The 22235-nt window shown below is 41.3% G+C and overlaps 1 protein-coding gene across 1 annotated transcript in view; it reads right to left on the bottom strand.

Annotated features, from left to right (window-relative positions):
- ppp2r5a (protein phosphatase 2, regulatory subunit B', alpha isoform) overlaps positions 1 to 22235 on the bottom strand; it is a 52050-nt gene that overhangs the window by 14315 nt on the left and 15500 nt on the right. The window contains exons 2-10 of the mRNA XM_079645476.1: positions 18560 to 18756; positions 8759 to 8860; positions 8555 to 8647; positions 3173 to 3303; positions 1706 to 1765; positions 1170 to 1278; positions 724 to 777; positions 493 to 543; positions 286 to 405 (exon numbers count right to left, since the gene is read on the bottom strand). Coding sequence (XP_079501602.1) covers positions 286 to 405; positions 493 to 543; positions 724 to 777; positions 1170 to 1278; positions 1706 to 1765; positions 3173 to 3303; positions 8555 to 8647; positions 8759 to 8860; positions 18560 to 18756 — 917 coding nt within the window. The remainder of the gene's footprint in view (positions 1 to 285; positions 406 to 492; positions 544 to 723; positions 778 to 1169; positions 1279 to 1705; positions 1766 to 3172; positions 3304 to 8554; positions 8648 to 8758; positions 8861 to 18559; positions 18757 to 22235) is intronic.

The raw sequence follows: 22235 nt of genomic DNA, 5'->3' as shown, positions 1-22235 counted from the left end.
ACAAAATGTAATTCCTTGGAAAATGCCTTTTAATACTTTTTAAGACCCCGCGGGCACCCTGCATAAAAAGCCAAGAAAATAAAAGTGGCGTTTCTTTTACTTTAGAATTCATAGTTACCTTTTAATAATTTGTGTAAATTCTACACCATTTCGAAAAGGTTTATAACAATTTGAAATTCCAGCATTGTGTAAACTACTACTCAGTAAATTAGACAAAGGTTGGAGAGTGATTCAAAGACTTCTAAACAAACTGTAGCTAGGTTTCTGTTTGTAAAATCGGCGTACCTGAAAGTGTGGGTTGGCCACACATTTAGAGATCTGTTTGAATAACGGCTCCTGGATTTTCTTGAATTGCGTCGGCTCAATGACATCCAGAATCTCCTCGATCTCACCCAGGAACATCACCTATTAAGAAACGAGACGCGGGACATTAGGCTACATAAAGATCGGGTTGAAAACTGTGATCAGTGTGAGTGAATGCGTGCTGAATACCTCTTTCTGGCTGCAGGTCTTAGGCCAAAACTTCAGCAGCCCGCGGATCACCTGAAAGGAGACAGCAGGACATTTTGTGAGAACTTCTCCCCGATTTAAAAATAAAACAACCTCGCACAGTCTGTTTGAGTGGGCTGTTGCTGGCACCCATTACACATCTCTCTGCAGCGTAGACACATTTAGTGCTCGGGGCTTTGTGCTTTGAGTGGGAGGAATGCTAAAAACAAGTACCGGTTCAGTGAGTGTAGGATCTTTCTCCAGGAACTGGACCACACAGTAGGCCAGCTGAGGGACACACGAGAAAAAGAGTAAAAGTACACACTGTTCACAAAACTGGCATCAGAGAAACACTGTACAGACCATCCTCTGGAAATGATATTGAGAGTGAAAGCCGATGATGCGTGTCATTATTATTTTACATTCCCATAGCGCTGACTTTTAAGAAATGAAAAATACAGTTAATCACAGTATTGATAATTGAACCAGTGCATTTTCACTTCCAAGCCACCAGGAGATGCTCTCGTACAAATATTCATCATGACGGTGCTTCATTTCTGTCAGAGACAACCCTTAACACTAGCTGTACAATATACATGTAATTAGCTTATGTGCAGCTAAAACGAACGAGAGTGATATCAAAAAGGATATCATGATTATTAAAAGAGAGTTTCTCCTACCTGCGCATGGAACAGGGCCAGAGCTTTAGCCGTGTGTAACGGGATGAGCACCTTCATCAGGAACTGCTTGTGCTCGGCCTTCAGAGGCAACGCAAACCCGTTGATGATACTACAAACAGGAAGACAGCGTTAGATTACTGAGCATGAAGACAAACACAACCTAGACTCCCTGCTGTGACAGAATGAAGACCACAGTTCGGTCATTAGAGTTTATCAAATCCACATTTTCTTCAAGTTTTTTTTCTAACATGGCAGCGTTACCAAATGTATAAACTGTTAGAGTACTCAAATGTATCTTCTTCAAATACAACCAATCATTCACAACCGAATGTCTTTACTATGTGTTGCTTTGTGAAGTGTTATTCTGATTTCATCCAGATATTTATGTTCTCTCATTCCTTTCCTTTTCTTTGTAAATCACTTTGGTTTCTGTTTTTATTCATCTCAATGTGCTTTTGAAATAACCTTGACTGGACTACTGAAGGTGCAATGAAGTAGATATTCGTGGGTATTAATGAAGGGACGTTATTACAAACCTTCCCAGGATTTCTAGCAGCTCAGCAACTCCGTTGAAGTGCTCGGTTTCATAGATGAATCTGCACGCAAATAATGAAAAAACACATGAACCAAACGGGAGACTCAGGCTGCTCCAAATTTCAAATGATTATTACAACAAAACTTTGACATCATAAACCTTTTTTCATTTAGTTTGCGCCTAAAAAGAAGCTGTGAAACTACCTGCAGATGGGCTTCAATGAAAGTAGAGCTGACAGAAAACACTTTAATGTTCTGAATAACCTCTTTATTTGATAACAAGTCCAATTTAAATATCTGACAGAGACGGACTTGGACGCGTATTTAGCGGCAGAGCTTTCATCGACCGCTCGTGGTTCGTCTCCCCTGTTTGCTAACGTCTCGCTCTCTATGTTCAGACTGGCAACTGTGGCACTATTTTTATTCTCCGTGGCAGATGGTCAAAGTGGGTTCTCCCGTTTTGCCACCTTGCCTGTTGGAAACGACATCAAGTGCCCCCCCCCCCCCCCCCCGTTACAATCATGTAAAGCCCATTGTCACGCAGCAACAGGAGCCGTAAAGAGTCAACACACAGCTGCTCGGTGACCACGTTTATACAGCAGGAGGAATCTGTCTGTTCCTACCAAGCATGATAACATGTGATAGAAGATTAAGGTTCATTTAGCTTTACCAGGTTAGTCAGGTGACCAAGCTTTAACTCGTTAGATTGAATGCAAACTAAACCGTTTTCTAAAGACATCAGTAAGTTACTGCGTATATAAATCCAACTTGTTTCGCTTCATTAAAACGTAATATTCCAAAGTGATTAACATAATATTTTGTTTGCTTATACACGCGCTGATGTACCCAATTTACTGCTGAGTTTAAGCCGTTAACATAAAGGAGATCTCATTTCAGTAGAGGTGTGAAAGGGGAGATACACATGGCGTTTTTGTTTACAATAAAAACATGTTTTGGGGGAGGTGACATGAGATATGGTAGAGGTAAGGGCAAAATACACTGCAGCAAAAAAACAGCCACCCATATTCTTTTTCATGTTGAATCCCCACACTAAGTTACTTCAGAACACTGTCCTACATCCAGCCTCAAACGCCCTGAAATGTTTTTACGCCCCACAAATAGCTTCACCTTAAAGAAAGGAAAAACTACGCCTAAGGCAAAATGTTGGATATGAATTAAACAGATAAGTATGAGGGGAAAACCAATAGACTGGGGTCTCTAAACTCTTTCAAGGGCTCTTTCTGGTCTACTGGAGAAAGGCTGCTGAATCAAGTGCGACACCTAGTGGTTAAATTCAGTATAGCAGTCTAAACTGGGATTTGGCTTCATGTCAAAACTGGTAACGACATTTTATAATACCTACCATCCCCAACTAAGACAATTGTGAAATGAAAAGGTAAAAGACCTCCTCAACATGCCAGCGCTGAGTGACATTCCCGTCTCCTTTGTCTTTTGAAATCTTAACTCACCGCAAGAAAATGTTGTTGATCTGCTTCCTGATGAAGGCCCGCAGTCCGAGGAACTTTCCATAGATCCGATGCAGGATGGTCTTCAGGAAGTCCCTCTCCCTCGGGTCCTCGCTGTCGAACAGCTCCAGCAGCTGCAGGGACAAACACACACATCCTCAGTGTTCAGCCCTGATTTAAGGGGAAGGGGATGTCTTTGTTAAGTCTCCACCCTGATTAATGTTTAGTCGGCATGTAGGTATACTTTGATACGCATTTAACTGAGTGGGAATACAATTGATATAGTTTAGCTTTCTACCATTTTTCATTCCTTGAATACACATTTATTGTTAGTAGAAAAAGTTTGTGACAGATTGGGTAAAGATTTGTGAAATGTTTAGTTTTCTGACTTCATGACGTTCTTCTCTAATGAATTAATGTGAGGTAAAATCATGATGTAAATGGACTGTACTTATAAAGCGCTTTATCCAGTCTTTAAGACCCCTCAAAGCGCTTTACATACTACATGTTATTCACCCATTCATACAGAGCAGTGTACCTTACTCTAGGACCTAACATTCACACACATTCACACACCGTTGGCCATGCCATCGGGAGCAACTCAGGGTTAAGTATCTCGCCCAAGGATACATCGACATGTTGACCGCATGGGCTGGGATCGAACCCACAACCTTCTGGTTGAAAGACGACCGCACTCCCTTGCAGCCACAGTCGCCCTGTGTGATGTGATCGATCATCACCTGCTGAGCTCCAACAGCGTCTGACGCACCTCGTCTGGTTTGGCCTTTGCCATGTGATCTACAGTGTCATTAATCAGCCGTCACCGGGGGCTACCCTGATATTGATATTGAAACACTACTGGGTGATTGTAATTACTTATTGCAAATGAGTTTCCTCCACCTCTAGGCGATCAGAAAGGAGGACCAGCGTACCACGAAGGCTTTCTCTACCGAGCTCAAAACATTCATTTTTTTCAAATAAGCGCGAAGAATCAATCCATATCCTACCAGCTAGAAGCACCTTATATAACGAGTACACAGCATGTGTGTCTGAACGCTCTGCATTGTAAATACATTTCATATCTCTGGCACATAAGAGCTATTTCCAGCAACATGACGATGACTCACGATTACAATACTGTCGAGGGCAGCCAAGCCAACCGCAACCAACTTTAAAGGGAATGTTTTCAGGCTCGAATCGGCCTCACAGTACCATACTGATTTTCTACAGGCATGCCATCGGCACCTTGGTGACAGGCCTGACAGTCTATATATAAACCTGCCATATCTAGGAGAAAGCTTTTCACCATGCACACATGCTCTTCTTCTGCTCTGCACATTAATTCAAACCCTGGGAGATAAATATTGCGACATGTAAATACTCATCAAGTTGTAAGCTTTACCTTACATACATGAAAGAGTGCTAAATGTTAGTTTGATCTAGAGCCAAAGTGATATAAGCGTGTTGCAGATACACATCGGAATCAGCATATATGTTAGCGGATAAATGACAAGAAGTTGAGGTGTTTTTATCTGTAGTTTTTCATTTGCAGAGGTGGAACAAGTACTCAGATTTTATACTTAAATAAAAGTCCTGCAATCAAAATCTTACTTAAGTAAAAGTACAAAAGCATCAGCAGTAACAAAAGGTAGTGGAGCAGAAGTCCACAATGTACCTCTGAATTACAATGGGGAAGAAGTACATCAAAATGTTACAGTACTTGAGTAAATCTCCTTTCTGACACCATTGAGTAGTTGTTTAATTGTTTATTTTTCCAACTGTAAATTATAAGAGAACATTATTAACTTATTCGAACATAAGGGTTGTTTGAATAGAGATCATCATCTGTACACGATTCCCTGCATATCTTTCAAAGCAAGGTCTAGACCAAATGTTTGTTTAGGTGAAATTGACATCCTTGCTAACCAGACATAACAGATGCCGTTGATCAATAAGTCTGTGATGGGCCCCGACTTAATTGTGTAACGAAAGCTGCCACAGTATAATGCTGTGTGTGCCTGAGGTGACGTCAATATTCAATCACAGTAGTGCACACTGGGATTTGAGTTTTCTCTGGAGCCTGAATCAGAACATGTCCCAAAATAACCCAAAAAAACGGATCATTACTCCGCTGCGGGTTTTGTCCATCTGTAGCCAGACACTGGGCACAATCAGAGAGGGGACTTGCCAACATAGAAATATTCAGAAGAGAACAAATCATTATAATTCTCCTTCATGGTTTTAATACGAAGATCCTGAAAAGTCCATCTCAGCTTATTTCATAGTTATGATAGAAAGAGTAGCTACTGTGAGAATAAACGGGTTATTACCAACATTTAAACGAGTAATTCCCAGAGTGAAAGCCTCTGTCTTTACTAAAGATGATTGAGTCAAACAGACTCATGTCACCGCAGCAACAAAAACAGTTATAATAATACTCTGGATTATAACATCTTTTAAGCAAAAAGGAGTTTTCCATTTCTGTAAAAAAATCTCAGGCTGTGCTGGACAATGTCACATTTAAGCCTGTGCTGCATCAAGCTGGTTTCTAACCGGATTTTGTGCCACTAGATTCAACGTAAAATAACTTTATGAGACTGAAATCGATTAAGAAATGGACCGTATTATGATTTCACTTTATCTTTTGATTCAATGTTCTTACAGCAATATCAAATGGCTTGCTTCAAATGTGTACCTGACTGCCTTATCTACTCTACTCTACTGTAGTGTGGATACAGCAGGACAGAGTTGGACACCGAGTCCAGAAACAAAAGTGTTTGGCGGCTGAGACAGGAAATTGAATTATGTTGGATTAATGCTCTTAGAAATGTTAATGTCTAACAGAAGCAGTGAGTGCTTACAAAAATAATACACTGAGGAAATCAATAACAAAGACAACATGTTCTGAATCAGGTTTGGATTTAAAATGATGTTCATGTTTTTGAAAAGGTAAGGGTACTGCTTCAAGAACATTTAAGGGTTTTTGAATGACAGAACTTCTTTTAGTAAATGTAACTATTATATATTATATCACAGCCTTTGTCTAAATATTCAATTCTTCTGGCAGTGTTTTTCCTGTGAGATTATATTAAGTAATTCAACAGTATATTTACTTTCTTTCATTCAAATATATTTTTTTCCACAAAAGAAAAGTAAGTTCTTATTTTTCAGAAAGGAGCTTAAACTGAAAAAAGCCCCCTGTGAGGCATTTCACTTTTTTTGTGTGCCTGTAAATAACAAAACATCCTAAAATACTCCCTGACCACGTGTCTGACCACATGATCAGCTCTGAGCTCCACATATGGTTGTTTTCCCATGTTGAAGGCTGTCTCCTGCAGCAGCTGCGCTCCCTGATGCAGCGGTTCAGGAGCTAGTTTTAAAGCTGCGTACCCAAGGACCAGAGTATGCCGTTAACGACTGAGAACGGTAGAAAAAGCAGTGATTCGGTTTCTAAGACGATAGGACACTGACACAATCATGCATAACGTTATTTTCCACTTCAGGATGTTCTGGGACAAGTGGCATGATTACACTAAACAGCTTCACAAAGCTCTGGCTGAATCAGAGTTGACATCAAAACATTTTTTTTTTCACACCGAGCTGCGTGTTTGTATTACTCCACACCCATTTCTACAGGGAGGAGGGCTACAAGACGATCACCTGAAGAAGTACATTCAGAAATGTGCTCAAGGGGTTTGTCTAAGGTTAGGATGTATTTGAGGTTTGAAGTGCATTAGGAAACAGGCTTTACAGTTTGTATGGTACACCCAGATACACGTGACTGCTGACCCGTTACCTCATCTCACTGCACATTAAACCGTTCTTCTTTAACAAAACGCTGAACCTTCTGGCTCTAACATGAATTTATATTACGACTGCCAAATATTGGGAACCAAATATGCGGTACATTTTGGAATAGGGAACAAATACAGAAATGCTTACCATTAATTTTGTTGAAAAAAATTACGCGTTTTATAGGTTTTTGGCTTTCTTTCTTTTTTATCCGGGTTGCCGTAGAAAAAACTCGGCTTGTGTACATGGGGGTAATGTGGCGGGCCTAAAGCTGAAACATTCAACCTAAATGGCACAGTCATAGTTTAAAAAGTACATAACGTTTCTTTCCTTTTGTATCAAGCAGCAAAAAGATTGTTGGAGTACATTAGAGGATATCACACCTCGTGCAAAGGGACTATTGCACATGCATACATCACCTCGTCAAAGTGTCAAAATGTTTGTGAACGTCTCAAGAGGGATACTCGAAGAGCTGCTCCTACACTCTTGTGTTCTGAAAAGTGAGGCTGTCTACCCTGCGCCACCCCAAACCTCCATCTCCTTTCACTTTGCTGCGACCACAGTCCTCCTTTTCTCAACCTGAAGAGTAAACATAAGGCGGCTATTTAAAGCTCCCCCACGACACACTCACATCATGGAAAGTCGGCCCAGGCACCTCGGATGTGGCCCCGGCCAACATTCCTGGCCCCGTTAGCTCTGCGGCTTCACATGAGAAGGGAAGCATTCCTGATGTAAGTGGGTACTGAGCGGGGAGGATGTAGTTGAGCTAGTTTATTAATGTCTGACTCATCAAACAATCATACTGCAGGGTCCCAAAACACATTGCAACACGCTGCTGAATGCTGTAACTCACCACATTAGGAATTCTAGGCATTTGAACAGCCTGTGTGAAGCGCTGCAGTGATTCATCGATCAGTAATTTCGCCAAAACAAAAGGCCAAAAACTTAAAGGTCGCTTATGTAAAATATGTTTGGGGTATTCCTATCCTTCTTTTATAGTAAATTCAATATCTGGATGGATTTTGTCGAAAAAAATAAGATTTTGGAAACTAATATACAGACAATTGCAATGACTTATATAATCTGTAGATTTAGAGATATGGAAATAATCAATAGATCTAGCCGTAAAGCTGTCACATCACCGTCAGATCAACAGGTAGCTATAGTACTCTCCTCTAAAGTTATAATTATGAAATTATATCTTGTTGTTTTTTTAGGTCTTACGGCTGCAATTGAGCTTTAGCTTCCTACTAACAAACCCAACAAAACTGATAACAAACTGATGCATGTGCAATTACAAAAACCATTGCTACCACGAATACTTTGTCTCTTTGTAATAAAGCAGGTTCACTTTGAACTAGGGATGCCAGTGATTATTCGATTATTCGAATATTCGTTACAGTCTCCATAATCGAATATTATTTTTAAAAATCGATTTAATTTATATATTATTATTTATGTTTTTTTTTCGGTCGAATAATCGATTATTATTCGCCAGGGCTGCCGAATAATCGATTTTGATCATGGTCAGTTTCTGGCAACCCTACTTTGAACTTCCATCACGTACATTTTTTTTGTATTCGAGACACCTACCTGCAAAACAAATTTCTGATCAATGTGGCGCTTTGCGATGCTGGGCTGGAAGTCTGGATTCTCTAAGAAGCGTAGGAGAAACTCATAGACCAGCTGAAAGATAAGAGAAAGAACACTTTAAAAATAGAAAGACATTGCACCTCGTAAATGTAAACACCACACTGATCCTTTAACAGGGAGACGAGGACGGTATAGAGTCCTTACCTGAACGTGAGGCCAGGAAGCCTCAAGAGTGGGCTCGTCCTCCTCCGGGTCAAAATCAGGGTTGTCACTTGGTGGTAGAGTGCGGAATATATTGGTACAGATCTGGAGGGAAAGAAGATAAACAAAATCATGAGTAAAGTTTCATAAAAACCGGAGAAAAGGATAAACATCCCAGGAGAGCATGGGAGGAGATTACAGCAGGAGAAATATGAATATAAGCGAGCCTTTACTTAAAGGTAGGTAAGAATGGAGAAACCAGCTCGAGTGCGCTAGAATTTGAAAATACACAACCGGAAAAAATCTGCCCCTTCCTTCAGACTTCCTTAGAGCCCCTCCTCCAACACACGGACGCGCACATGACCAATGAGGGCACGAGATAAGTTTGTGCACAGATGGAAGGCTGACAGGCAGGTAGGCCATCCAGTTATTTTAGCCGGGCCGGCTCACATGATTGGTCGTGCTTTTTACAGTACTACAGCTTCAACAGATGACATTTTTTAATGTATTTATTGTCAAAGCATTTAAGATTCCATGGAATATAACAAAAAGTGTTTCTGAAGTGAATTACTAGATGCTAAAAATCTGGCATAAAAAAAAACGGCTTATGAAACGACTAGGTTTTTTATTTCTGTAACAGTTACTATGTCTGTGTTTCTTTTATGTGTGATAAATGTTGTGTTAGCTTCCTGCTCTGGTCAGCACTTTCTTTAATGTGCTTTATCAATTAAATGTGACTTTTCTTAACCTATGTGAGCTTATGAAGTATATCAGTGGATGTTTAATTTGTTTTCAAGAGCTCAGTGCCCACATCAATAAACCACGTTGCTTGTAGCATTATTCCAAAATCTGCTATTTGAATTAGCGGGCCGTTGCTATTGCCGCAAATCACCTCCTTGATTTGACTTAAATTACATATAGTAGGTCAAGTAGTGTGAATGAGAAGGACAGTGTTCTTTTGGCGTGACAAACCACACACTACAGTTGTTTACAGTTCATTTGTTTATACGCCAAACACCTCAGACAAGGTTAAACAGAGATATACCTGAAGCAGGGAACCAAACAGAAACCTTGCGTAATTCACTTTTTATACAGCAGGCTAGTTTTCTTCTGTCATCAGAGGCTGCAACGGTTTGTACAAGATTAAATAAATATAGGTGGGAGAGTATAAACTGATTACAAGTGTTCAACATGCACTTTGGGAGGCGTGAACTGCAAGGTTTAATTGAACTGAGCCGCAGCAAATCACAGGAGCTGGATAAAACCATTACAGATTCTGCATCTGCAGCAACCCCAACATTAAAATTCTGAGCCGAAGACAACCGCTGTAGACAGGTCACAGACACCTCTATGCCACCTTGTTATTTTTAGCAAGGGTGAGTTTGAGAGTGACACACACAGCATTTGGGAGCTGGAAAAGCTGCCATTATGTGAATGGGTGCACTCTAAGACAACATCAAATGACATATTGGCAGCTGGGAAATCAAAAATGACACTAATGGGAGGAAAAGGCGGCAAAGGGATTTCAAACCTGACAGTAGTCCAAAATCTGACATGCTGAAATAACCTGCGGAAAAACCTTGCACGGAAGTATCATTTTTGAACCAGCGAGCCTTGGAGAAAACAGTGAAAACCCAATAATGTTCCTGGAAGCATCTGGAGACATCACCGTGTTGGAATAATGCACTGAATAAGGGGAGTACTTGAGCACTATCATCGGTGCTGGGACATTCAGATGTTCTGGTTTGACCATTTACGTATGATCTTATTATTTTCTGAAAGGATTTGTCCCCAGCTTGGTCTGGTGCTGTGCATCAAAATACACAGTTCCAGCGTATTGATCTGTCTGGGTGCTAAAAGTGTTAACATCCATGCAAAAACAATAAATGCAAAATATTTGTGCGATACGTGGTGATTTAGAGGTGGAACGGCACATCAGCTTTTATGGCAAAAGGGGGTAACCAGCACCCATCGGGGAGCCATGATAAAGCGGTTCATTTCTTATGTCGTTCTCTGGTGCCATCACTGGTCATCTCACGGCAGCCTTCATTGTCATCCAGCTCTCACTGGGTCGACCACTGCTCTGGTCCGGGTGCCGGCACCACATCGGCCAGGTGCTCCTCAGCCACACTTTCACTGACCTCAAGATGGAGACGTCACGCTCGCCAGAGGTTACATTGTTCACACGGCTCTGGGACATCTGGGACCTTATGCCACATAAGCACAGCGGCTAATTGTCCCGATACATTCCTGATGAGCTGTGTCTTATGTATCTGGGGTGCAGACAGTGCAACACACACTCCAGTTACCTTCCAACGGGAGAGAGCACTGCACAAGGCGCGGTGCATGGCCAAGCTGCTCTACACTCTCAAGATGACCTTGGTGGAGCAGCACATTGCGTTGCTTCCTCAGGGGACCATCACTACGTGGCAGCATGTGCAGAAGATTCGGGCGTTGGCCAACCTCATTTCGCACATCTACGCAACGTGGTGGCTGACCTGCGACACCGACACGGCCGTAGATGCCGCATGTAACAACCTCACACTCTACCACCACCTGTACGAGTACAAGTCTGTTGAAAAAATAGCGGTATACGACGTGTGTGAAGCAGAAATCCTGCAGCTCCACCCGCTGTGACGGACCGGTGAGCGGATCAAAACACACACTAAGAGTTAGCTTAGCTATTTTATCTACCTCTGGAACTAGTCAAACTAGTTATACATGTTTATTCTTTACTGTCGGGTCACTCGTTACTGGATCAGTGAGCTGCATGAGACGATACCGACGGGCTGAGAGAGGGAGAGAGGAAAAGAGAGCGCTTCCGCTCCAGTGTTATTATCCAAAGTTAAATGTAAACTTGAATAATGTACTTCATTTGAATGTAATAATTATGTTGGTTGTTTGTGGAAGCGCATCATGCATTGAAAAATGTATCTGAACTTTTCGATCCGTTATGATCATAAAACTGAAGCAATATAAAAATGAGCCCCGGGTTTTAAACATCACTTGTGATCGGCAATCGGCCCCAAAAACCCTGATCGGAGCTCCCTAGCTGCCAGTGAAGCATTCCAGATGGGTGCGGTGAATTTGCGTGCCATCAATGTTGTGAATGACTGTGCCAAGCGTGGCGTCAAACTCACCTCAGACTTTGTGGCAGCAGCCAGGAGCACCTGCAGAATGTGCTGCAGGCAGTTGAGCATGACCGCTCTAAACAGCCAAATCTGTGCCACTGCAAGCGCAAGCTGGACCAGGAATCAATTTCAAATGTTGTTCTTTTTGTACATAAATAAATACATGTTGTTGTCAAAAACAATTTCTTGCATTTTTAGAAATTTTTAAAAATGGCAAATGTTCATATTTTTCTCATGCTGTGTTCCACCTCTAAATCTCAATGAATTTCCCCAAAACTTTGCACAAGTTGTTTTAATGTGTGTCTGAACAGAATGCAACCCCAGACAGTTTGACATGTTGTGATTACATTTTTGCATTGCAATTTGATGCACCCTCTTCAAGGCTGAATGGGCAGTTCATTCAGAAGCCCTTCAGATCACCACTGTGACACTGAGCTGTTATTTTCTTGCTTGTGTCCTTCCTGTTATTTTACAGAAGTCTGACAGTGCAGCTGTTTCTGAGCTGATGAAAACACCATCTGGCAACGACAATGTTAATCTCAACACAACTGTCAGTAAGTGTGTTTCTATAGTAACACACTGACACTGCCCGACTGTTACTGTGTTAGTGTGAAGGTAAAACATCACAAAAAAGGCACATAGGCAAGTGTTTAAGGACATCATTCACCATTGTCTGCAGTTAGAGTACGCGAGAGTACAAACTCACTAACATCCAGCATCTTATCCGACCTTCAGCCGGCAGAAACACAACCTATTGAAGGCTGCTTGTTTTATAAACAGTAGAGTTTGACAGTAGACTCTGTAGAGTTTCTAGGGATGCTTACTGCCAATGTTTGTTTTTTTCAACAACGCTGCTCATTTTTACAACAGACCCACAAATACATCTGGGAGTAAAGAACTCAGCTTAGCTCACTGACTGGCACTACACCTCAGGACTTTGGAGTCAATAAGGAGGACAATGTAGTTAATCACATTTCTATTCATATTGAATGATGCAGCCTCTAAAATGCCAGAGAATATTGAAAAATGTCATGTATGTTTTTCTACAGCCAAAGGTGACATCGTCAAATTCCTTCTTTCTATTGTATCCGTCCTAAAATACTATTTTAACTCTGGAAATATTCCCATTTAAAAAGCTGGGACCAGTGTTATTTTGGTATTTCTTCTTAGGAGAAACCCACCTCAAGTAACTAAGTCATTATCAGTTGCTCTCATGTTCAATAAACTGTTTTAAATCTGGTGTGAAAACACAGGCTAAGGAAGGCAGATTGTGATTCACTCATCACTGTGTTTATCTGAGTATTAAAGTGATGTCACCATGTTACAGAAGTAAACAAAGGAGTCCAGTGGGAGTGTGGGAGACCATTTAGATTCACAAATCCTATGACACACTACAGGAAAGGGAAGACCCCAAAAATAATAATAGGCAGTGTTTCCGCCAGATCAGGGCTGAGAGGGCGGAAACACCCCGCTCTCGGGGGGGGGGGGGGGGGGGGGTGTGTTTCTATACTATAGATACTGTATTCTTACGTTAGTGAGCCGGATCATTTGGCTCGGCTTTCTTAAAGCGCCGGCTCTTTCGGCTCCCAAACGGCTCTTCATGTTACCACAGTTTACCACGGAGCCTCAGTTTCGCCGCTGCGAGGCTCCGGCACTCGCAGCTCACGCGCGTGCTCCACTAAAACCCCCCCCCCCCCCCCCCCGCTCATCGCGTCCAAATCGCGCACGTTCCGTCACCTTTGCCCCTCCAACAGCGAGATGTCCTTGTCCTTTTTCCTTTTCGTCATTTCAAGCGATAAAAACTCTCGATCTTCTCTCAAATTATTAATATTTTTGAACGCCCTCGGCTCGCGTCCAGGGCGTCCCGAGCTGAATAAGGGCGTCAAATGACGGCAAGACGGCCCCCTGGCGGAAAAACTGATAATAGGGCCCCTTTAATTCAAGTCCACATACTTATTATCACACAAGTGGACATTTTCTTTTTTCTCTAAATGAACCACAGCAACATTTAACAGTTTACCTGGGACTGCCCGCCCTTTTATAACACAGTACTGTCGTTACATAATCATCTGTTGGGAAATGCTAATAATGATGCAGATGAATACATCAGTGAGCCACATCTACAACCTCTCTGTGGCACATGACTCTACTCTCCCTGGTGCGAGGGACATCATTGGCTTAGCTGGAATCAGATCACTAGCAGAGTGAGTTGCCAGGCGGAGCATTGAGCCTCAGTGTGATGCCCAGGAGAAGTGCTCTGAGGCCAAATGCTCACAGATTGAAGATAAATGGAGATGTTGATGGCATTCGGACACACGCGGGAGCCACACCTGGACCAAATATGGCATATTGTTTAACAAGGATTCAAATAAAGAACTGATCCTGAGTGGATTTTATTCTGTCTATTCTTGGAGGGCAATGGGGAGAGGTTAACATACTGCAGGAGATGAATATTAGATATTTAAATCCACCAAAACTACAATCGTCTTGTTATTATTATATCCCAAAGAAAAGTAAAACGAATAACTATCACAGCAGGAGAAATTAAATGAATTCTACTCGATATCGTCCTCGACAACTTCCAGACGGTAGAGGGGGGCTGGGTTCTGTCTGAGGACTCAAACATGCACACTGTCTGCACAGATAATAGGTTACATAATTAACCACACAAGCATACGCCACACTTATTTAATTCTCCCAGTCACTTTACAGAGGCAGAAAATAAAAGCAGTCGGACAAAACCAGAGAAAATATTGTGGGAGGATAGCAAACATGGCGGGCGAGAGAGAGAGAGAGCGAGAGCGAGAGAGAGATAGAGAGAGAAGAGAGAAAGAAAAGTGTGATTTGTGTGTGAGAGAAACGTAGGAGGATCCTAAAAAAGGACCGTTCATAAGTGAAAGGGCTGTAAGTGAAACTAATGTACACAAGCTGATGACAAGCGATGCTCTGTATGGGGTCAAATAGAGGGTGACAATAGCAGCAACCAACACCTAGCAACGCATGGGATGAGAGGGCGGGGGAGACGGGGGTGAGAGGGCGGGGGAGACGGGGGTGAGATAGAGAGATCGGCACAAGCACTGAGAGAAGCATTAGCGAAAAGGATGAAAAATATGCGAATTAAAGCAAATAAAGGGGGATTTATAGCTCAAAGATGATTCGTTTCAACGAACCGTGCCGGAAGAATCCCATCCAACCTAATTTACTCAAAAACACTAATTATAGAGTTGACAAATAAGGCGAAAACCTCCTCTCACATAGATGAGAAGCCCTCGCCGTTTGTACTCCTAACAAACTCGGTGATCAAAGCCGTCCTCTCTGCGGCAGAATAATGGGCAGCACTTTAAACCCTCACCTCTTCATTATCATGTGATGCCAAGCATGGAGTATCGGGGAGGGCTATTATCAACCCGGCGTTCTGAGTGCAGCTGCTATTTGTCTAACCTCATTCAGAAGCCCGTCTCTAGTGCGGGACCGGGGTATCTATCGAGCATGACCCGCGTCCCCCCCCTGTCCGGCCCATGAATAGAATAAATGAGATTACCCAGTAGGACCACTAATACCTGCGCGCTGGCTGCAGTCACGCATTTAAGCTGCCGCAGTCTTACAAACCTGCTGGTGTGCTAACCCAGGAGGTCACTTATGTGGAATGTGCAACCAAGCTACTACATGTTAAGTAGCTTATTATCCCCCATGCAACCTGTTGCTCACACACTCTCACTTGTTCACTTTCCTGTCTGCATGCTCTTCTGCCAATGCATGGTGGAAAAGCACAACTGAAATAGACACCTCGTGCATGTACACATTTTTTAAATGAGTAGATAGATTGTGATTAGTGAGATGTAACAGTATTACTATGATTGCATTAGAGTGGGAATAACTGATTTCTTTATGCACTTTTCACATCACATTTGCTTCTTTGTTTACAGCCTTTGTTGGCATATACAAATGTATTCATTATGTATTTATCCCAAGGCCCAATGTCTATATTTAGGGAAAAGGTCAGGATGGAAAAAAATAGGAAAGCCCCAGCTTGAAACAAACTGTGTTGTGTGTATGAGCTATTTTTAATTGCTGAAAAAGGGAAGGTAGAGATCGTTTTTAAATAATTGATGGTTATTAGCAGCCATAACTCTCCATTTAAAAAAACGTACTGTTTTTGGCTGCTTTCAGGGTGGGACCAGCACAATAACAGTGTGCAGATTGTTGCTAATACATACCGGTCTTCAACACAGACGGTTTAAACACTGACATTAAATGTGTAATGGCTGACACTCTTATCCGTCACCTTTATATTTACCCTCCTCCTCCATGTATGCCTTCCCGATGCAAATGGTGATCAAACTAGTTTAAACTTTTTTGCACAAGCTGTTTTTTAGCATTCTTGATAAAAACTGAAGCACTGACTGACTGTCACTATTATGATAATTAAATAGCCATATTAACTGTAATGAGACGTCTGCACCACGCAGGACACAAATAAATCCAGAAAATGTCTAACTCGACAGCTGCACAACAGTGCCGTCTGCAGAATGTGACAGCTTGTTGTTGAGTGCTTAAGATATTAGAACGTAATGTGCCTGAATATCACTCTTTAGACAAATAATGTACATCATATGACCACACATTATTGCATTAGAGCAGAGGCATGTCAATAAGCACGTGTCTAAACATCTCCTAACTAAAAGCTTGTCTTTCTTACTCAACTTCTCTCCTCTTTCTGCCCAAATTAGGGCAATGTGTATTTAATAAGATGTTTAGAGACGTATTTCTGTGGCGGATTTTACAGGAAAATTGACTTTGGACGTCTATTTCTGGTGAAACGCCACTTCGCTTCAAGTGATTTTGTTAATAAGAGAAAACTAAATACTTGGCGTGAATGTGCAGAATTACTGCAATAATGCTTCAAATTGAAATGAACCTTTCATTTATTCATCCCTCTCCAATCAGTAGACACATTCAACATAAAATACATTCTGATTAATGTGATTAACACAGAAACCCTGCAGTCTGTATGCATTGGATATTGCACATGATTAAATAGGGCTCCAAATCTACAGGCAAAATGGTTCAAAGGTCATTTTTCTTGAGTCGCTTGGTTCAAGAACATTCCTTAAACAACTGCAGCCTATAAAAACAGTAATTATGTCATCATGTAAAACCCAGTTAAAGACAAATGTGAGAGAAAAAACGTTTCCCTGAATCAATTGCTGCAGGTATGATGTGGATTACTGCCTCCAGTCCAAATAACGAACACTCCTTGACTCAGCGGTGCTCATACATATCCATCATGATAATGTGTGGAGTGAATCACTGCCGCACTTCCCTGTTCATTAGTAAATGTTGCCCATTAGTCACTATTGTACAGTAGGAGGAAAACTACGCCACTCAAAGCACCTGTTCCGAGAACATAAACATCGAACATGTCGGTGAAAGACACTTTAAAAAAGGGTGTTGGTTTCCAAACAGACCGTTGTGTAACAGCAGTGGGGCAAGAGCTAACGTGTGAATTACTCAACCCTTCAAATGTGCACGACATAAGGTTAATAAAATATCATCTGTGCTGAAGTGTTATTTTAAATGCAATTGTTCCTCGACTATTTGTATTATCACCCATGCCTGGTGAGTGCAAAGACAAGTTTCTAATAATACATTTATGGCGACAAAACCATGCTCCCACCAGGCAGAATGTCAATTATAAATACCAGAGGTGTGCGTCACTTGTAAATGCATTGTAACTGTGCTGTCATGTAATTAATAAGGAATGACACGGAGGTAATGTGAGGCTTTTAAATTCATATATAGAATGAGTGGTTCTATTGTGATTAGTAAGGGGAGGAGGTTGTGTTCGCAGTATTTCAAAAGATGATTCTTTCATAACGTTCTCAAAAAGCCGGGCAAGGATCTCTGAACACCTGAATGTGTGACGGGTGAATCGATAAAAGGTCGAAGAGACTGAAACTTTGTCAATACATAAATATCTCAACGATACGAGCTCTCTGAAGGATGTTATGTGACCTGCATTATTGACATTTCTGAGTGGTGCTTCTTGCATTTTTGAGTCAAGAGAGCAATGGGGAGAGTGAGATATTTTTGAACAAAAGAGAAGTGTGGTGAGGGATTGTTGTGAAATGGATACAGGAAGTCTTGACTTCAGCTTATTGCATGTTCTTTAGGGTTTAACGGGGTTAACAGTTGGTCAAAATCTCAAATCAGTGGAATCATTTCACACAGTAAAGATGATTGGTAGTGAACATAATTAACAATATTTGACCTTGTACTGTGGCTTTGTAGGTGTCATCATACAAGATTTAAGAAGCAGCTACAGATGCTAAGTGCAACAGTGCAATGCTTGAGACAATTTAAAATCAAAATGCTTATTCTGTATTCCCTGGGTAATACAGTTACATCCAGAATATGTTCCCTGTGGATTTGGTGCTTTAATGGATGAAGTGATGATATTCCTCCGGTGCTGACGAGACACACCGCCAGCCTCCATTATGGATGTTGTACGATGACACAGAGGGAACATCTTTGCTGTTTAACAATAAACACTAGTAATGACACAAAACAACGATTTTTGGATTTAATTCCTGCTTTTCTCTGAACCTACTAATGCCCCAGAAACTCGGAGGAGCACCAAATAAATGAAAGCCCCATCCACGTGTATCCTCACCATGGTAGTGATCTCTGGGTACGTAGTCTCCACCAGCACCCCTCTGTTGGTGGAGACGTAGTCCACCAGCTCGTTGAGCGTGGCCCTCTTGATCTCCTTGCTCTTCAGGTCCGTCACAGAGTCCATGAAGTCGAAGAGCATGCAACACTGCTGCAGTTTCTGGGTGAACAGCTCCTGCTGCTCTGTGGAGGGGGCATCTGGAAACACAAAAGAAAGGAAATACACTGAGTCCCTGTTCAGATACACACTAGAAAGCCTAAGGTAATCACTTCAGGTTATTATTTTATTTATGTATCGCAAGTTAAAGTAAAACACCCAATTGAGAAGTTCAAGTAAAGTGTATCAGCTATATATTTGTTCCTCTATAGAATAAAATATTTATATAAAAGTCAGTGAAGCTCTTTGGAAACAGTTAACAGATGAGACAAGAGGGGAGGAAAGAGGCAACTGTTCACCTAGGAGGCGCAGCTTGAAGAACACTAGGTAATGCAAGGTAATGAAATCCATCACGACAAAGGTTCAGATTATTTTTAGTTGAATTTAATGATCAATGGACAGCAACATTTCTTCAAAGCTGGTTTACTGGTTCGTAGCTAAACTGCCTGACGAATAGACAATACATTGATATATTTTGCCGCACAGAGGCAACCCAGTCCTTCCCAGCTTTAATTGCAAAGCCTTTTATGGATTAGACGGTGAGTACGTTCAGGGTTATGAGAGCTGTCAAGCCTGACCCTGGCTAAGCTATAAACACCATTTGGCAGCCGTGCAGAAATGCTGTGACACACTACAGTGACGTCCTGTTCCAGCACCGCAGCACAGGACTGTCTCTGCGATGGAAACCCACCCTGCAGGTCTGATTTACTACAGCTCAAGAGCCGGAGACCCCGGAGGTTCTGGGGTTACACAAATATAGATGCCATCAACGACACGTGTTGACACTGAGGGGTAAATGATTGTAATCATTAAAGTGAATGTCTAAATTGCTATTTTTCCAGTTAAACTGCAGGGTACTATGTTTGTATCTTTTATTAGTCAAGTTATTTATTAGGGACTCCTCGTTAGTTATGTTTCCATATTTAACAGAACTTGATTGAAGACAACCCCTATGAAGTGATTCAAAATATACTTTTTCCAATAGCTATTGACACTCATATTTACATATTGAATATTGATATGCATGTTTGTCCTTAAACACAGCTGGCATAACAATTAGTCAACTGATTGATCGACAGAAAATGAATTGGCAAAAATTGTTTGGTATTTCTGCTTTTTTGGTATCAATGAGAGTATAATGAATTTAAGTTAATTAATAGTTAGTATTTTGAAACTGTTGGTTGAAAAAAAAAAAAAACAGGAAACTTTGTTTGTTTTAATTTTTTAATCATTCATCAGGGTATTTTAAAAGTAGAGGAGTCCGTGTGAAAGTCTTGTGGTGCAGTTTTCTTATTGAGCGCTATTATGCAACTGAAAAGGCATTATCCATAAAACCGTGTGGCATGGGGACAACGCACAGTCATGCACAGCCAAAACATCACACCTAGTGAAAATGTTCCTGTGGTGTTGACAGCTGACGAAGTAGTTACGCAACCAAACTCCACAGATCAGACCGCGGCTGCTGCTCTGAGCGAACTCAATATGTGACTAACTACACCGAGCTGACTTGTTAACGCACTACTTTGCATTGACGCCAAATTCCCAAAGTATAGAGTTTCAAAGGATTCCACTTTCAAAGGGCAGACTGAATACCAAACTGGAATCGAAAAGGAAAGAGGTGCCGTTATTAACACGTGCCGTTATTAACATGACCGGCTCACATTTCTTTCCCACTTGTGTATTGCTAGGCGTCATCTCTCTGGGAAGGCAATCTAGATGTAAACCTTTATTTATGGTGAAAAGCAGATATGTGTATTTAAAAAAAAAAAAAAAAAAGTATTCAAACTTCATAGTTTCTGATTAGCAAAAGTTGGGGATAGTACCGTCAACTTTTTTTGGCGCCATGTCCATCAACTAGGGGTGCAACAACTAACTAATCGACTACCAAACTAGTTGCCAACTAATTCAGTCGTCGATTCGTTGGTGACGTCATCACGTGTCTTTTACATTATTTAAAAAAGATATGTCATGTATTATTGCTACATAGACATTATATCGCAGTCTTAGTGTCGCCAACTCGTTTCTAATATGCAAAAAGAAAACAAAAATGCGTCTACGATGTACTTTCGACCTTTCCAATCGAGACGAGATCTCTCTCTCTCTCCCGTCTGTGTGCGAGGGGGCGGGGCAGTTTACACACACTCGGCTGCTACATGCAGCAACACACTGCGGAGATGGTGGAGAGAAGCGCTCCAAGGTGTGGTTAAATGTTACCCGTCTCGATGTGGACAATGCTCGTTGCCAATAGTGTTTAGCATGTAAGGGCGGTAACACGAGCAATTTTTCTAAACATTTAGCAAAAGTGCACCACATTCAGACGGAGGAATGCACCGGGTTCGACTGTCTTTCTAGTAGCTCTCTATCCCCATCCACAAATAACTTTTCCACGTCAACAACACATAAAGTTAACAAAATTATACAAACATGGGCTAATGATTAGAGGTAACTGAGTTATTTATTTTGTAAAAGTTTCAGCTATTCTGTTTACAATTCTGTTATGACATTATTTAATATGATTTGTTAAAATATTGTTGTTTCTTTTGACGTGGAATGTTATTTAATTAAATAAAAAGCAATGTTAATTTAGTTTAGTTAATTTAATAATATATGTATTTTTGAATCAAGTATTCATCTTTATTGTCTTCCTTGTTAGTTTCCACATGCCTAAAACAACCTCAAGATAAATCTAAAAGTTGATGGCTAAATCAGAGCGTTTGAGAAATTGTGCAAGGCATAATAGTCCGAATAGTCGATTAATCGTTTCATTAATCGATAGATTAATCGATTATCAAATTAGTCGTTTGTTGCAGCCCTACCATCAGCACAGACACAAACCTCTTTGTCAACTATTGTAATCAGCATCTGCCACCCAGGTTTTAAAAAGCCTGCAAATGTGTTTTGCACAGTTATTGGTACAATTGACGAAGTGCAGATATTCATTCTGACTGAAAAGCATTAACGGTAGGGTCCAATGGGCAACAGCTAAACATCCAGCTAACACCAAGAGGCTACAAGCTATGGAAGAACATGAAATAAAAAGTGAGTTGATTCTGTCTTACAGCATAAGACATATCGCTCTGACTGTACCTTTAAAAATGAATAATTGGCACTATTTGGGAATATGCAGATTTGCCTGTTTGCTGGAGCTGAATAAGACGATTGAAACCAGTCTCATGTCTGTACAGCAAAAAGGAAGCTACAGAGATGAGATGGTTTTCTGAGCTTAGCGTTAAGACTGGAAACAGTTTGCTTAGCTCTGTCCAATCAAAGTCGACCTTGTTGGAAACAATGCTGGCAACATTCAGGTCAGCCTTTATATATTCATGTTTTCTCTAAGCTTTCTGAGTAACCGAATCATTGCATTTCTTTGTGGGGAATTGTCTTCATCGCCCTGAGAGCGGAGAAGGTCTGTTAGATACAGTCTGACTGGTACATGCTATCCCCAATGTGAAGCTATTTTTGCCTTCAGATACAGATGCAGTCGTGCAAAAAATTCCTCAGGGTGCTTGGCAAGGAAGGG

The sequence above is a fragment of the Notothenia rossii genome (genome assembly GCF_949606895.1).
Source record: "Notothenia rossii genome assembly, chromosome: 8".
Taxonomy (NCBI): domain Eukaryota; kingdom Metazoa; phylum Chordata; class Actinopteri; order Perciformes; family Nototheniidae; genus Notothenia; species Notothenia rossii.
Note: the sequence above shows the minus strand (reverse complement) of the source record. Positions and strands in the feature narration are given on the sequence as shown.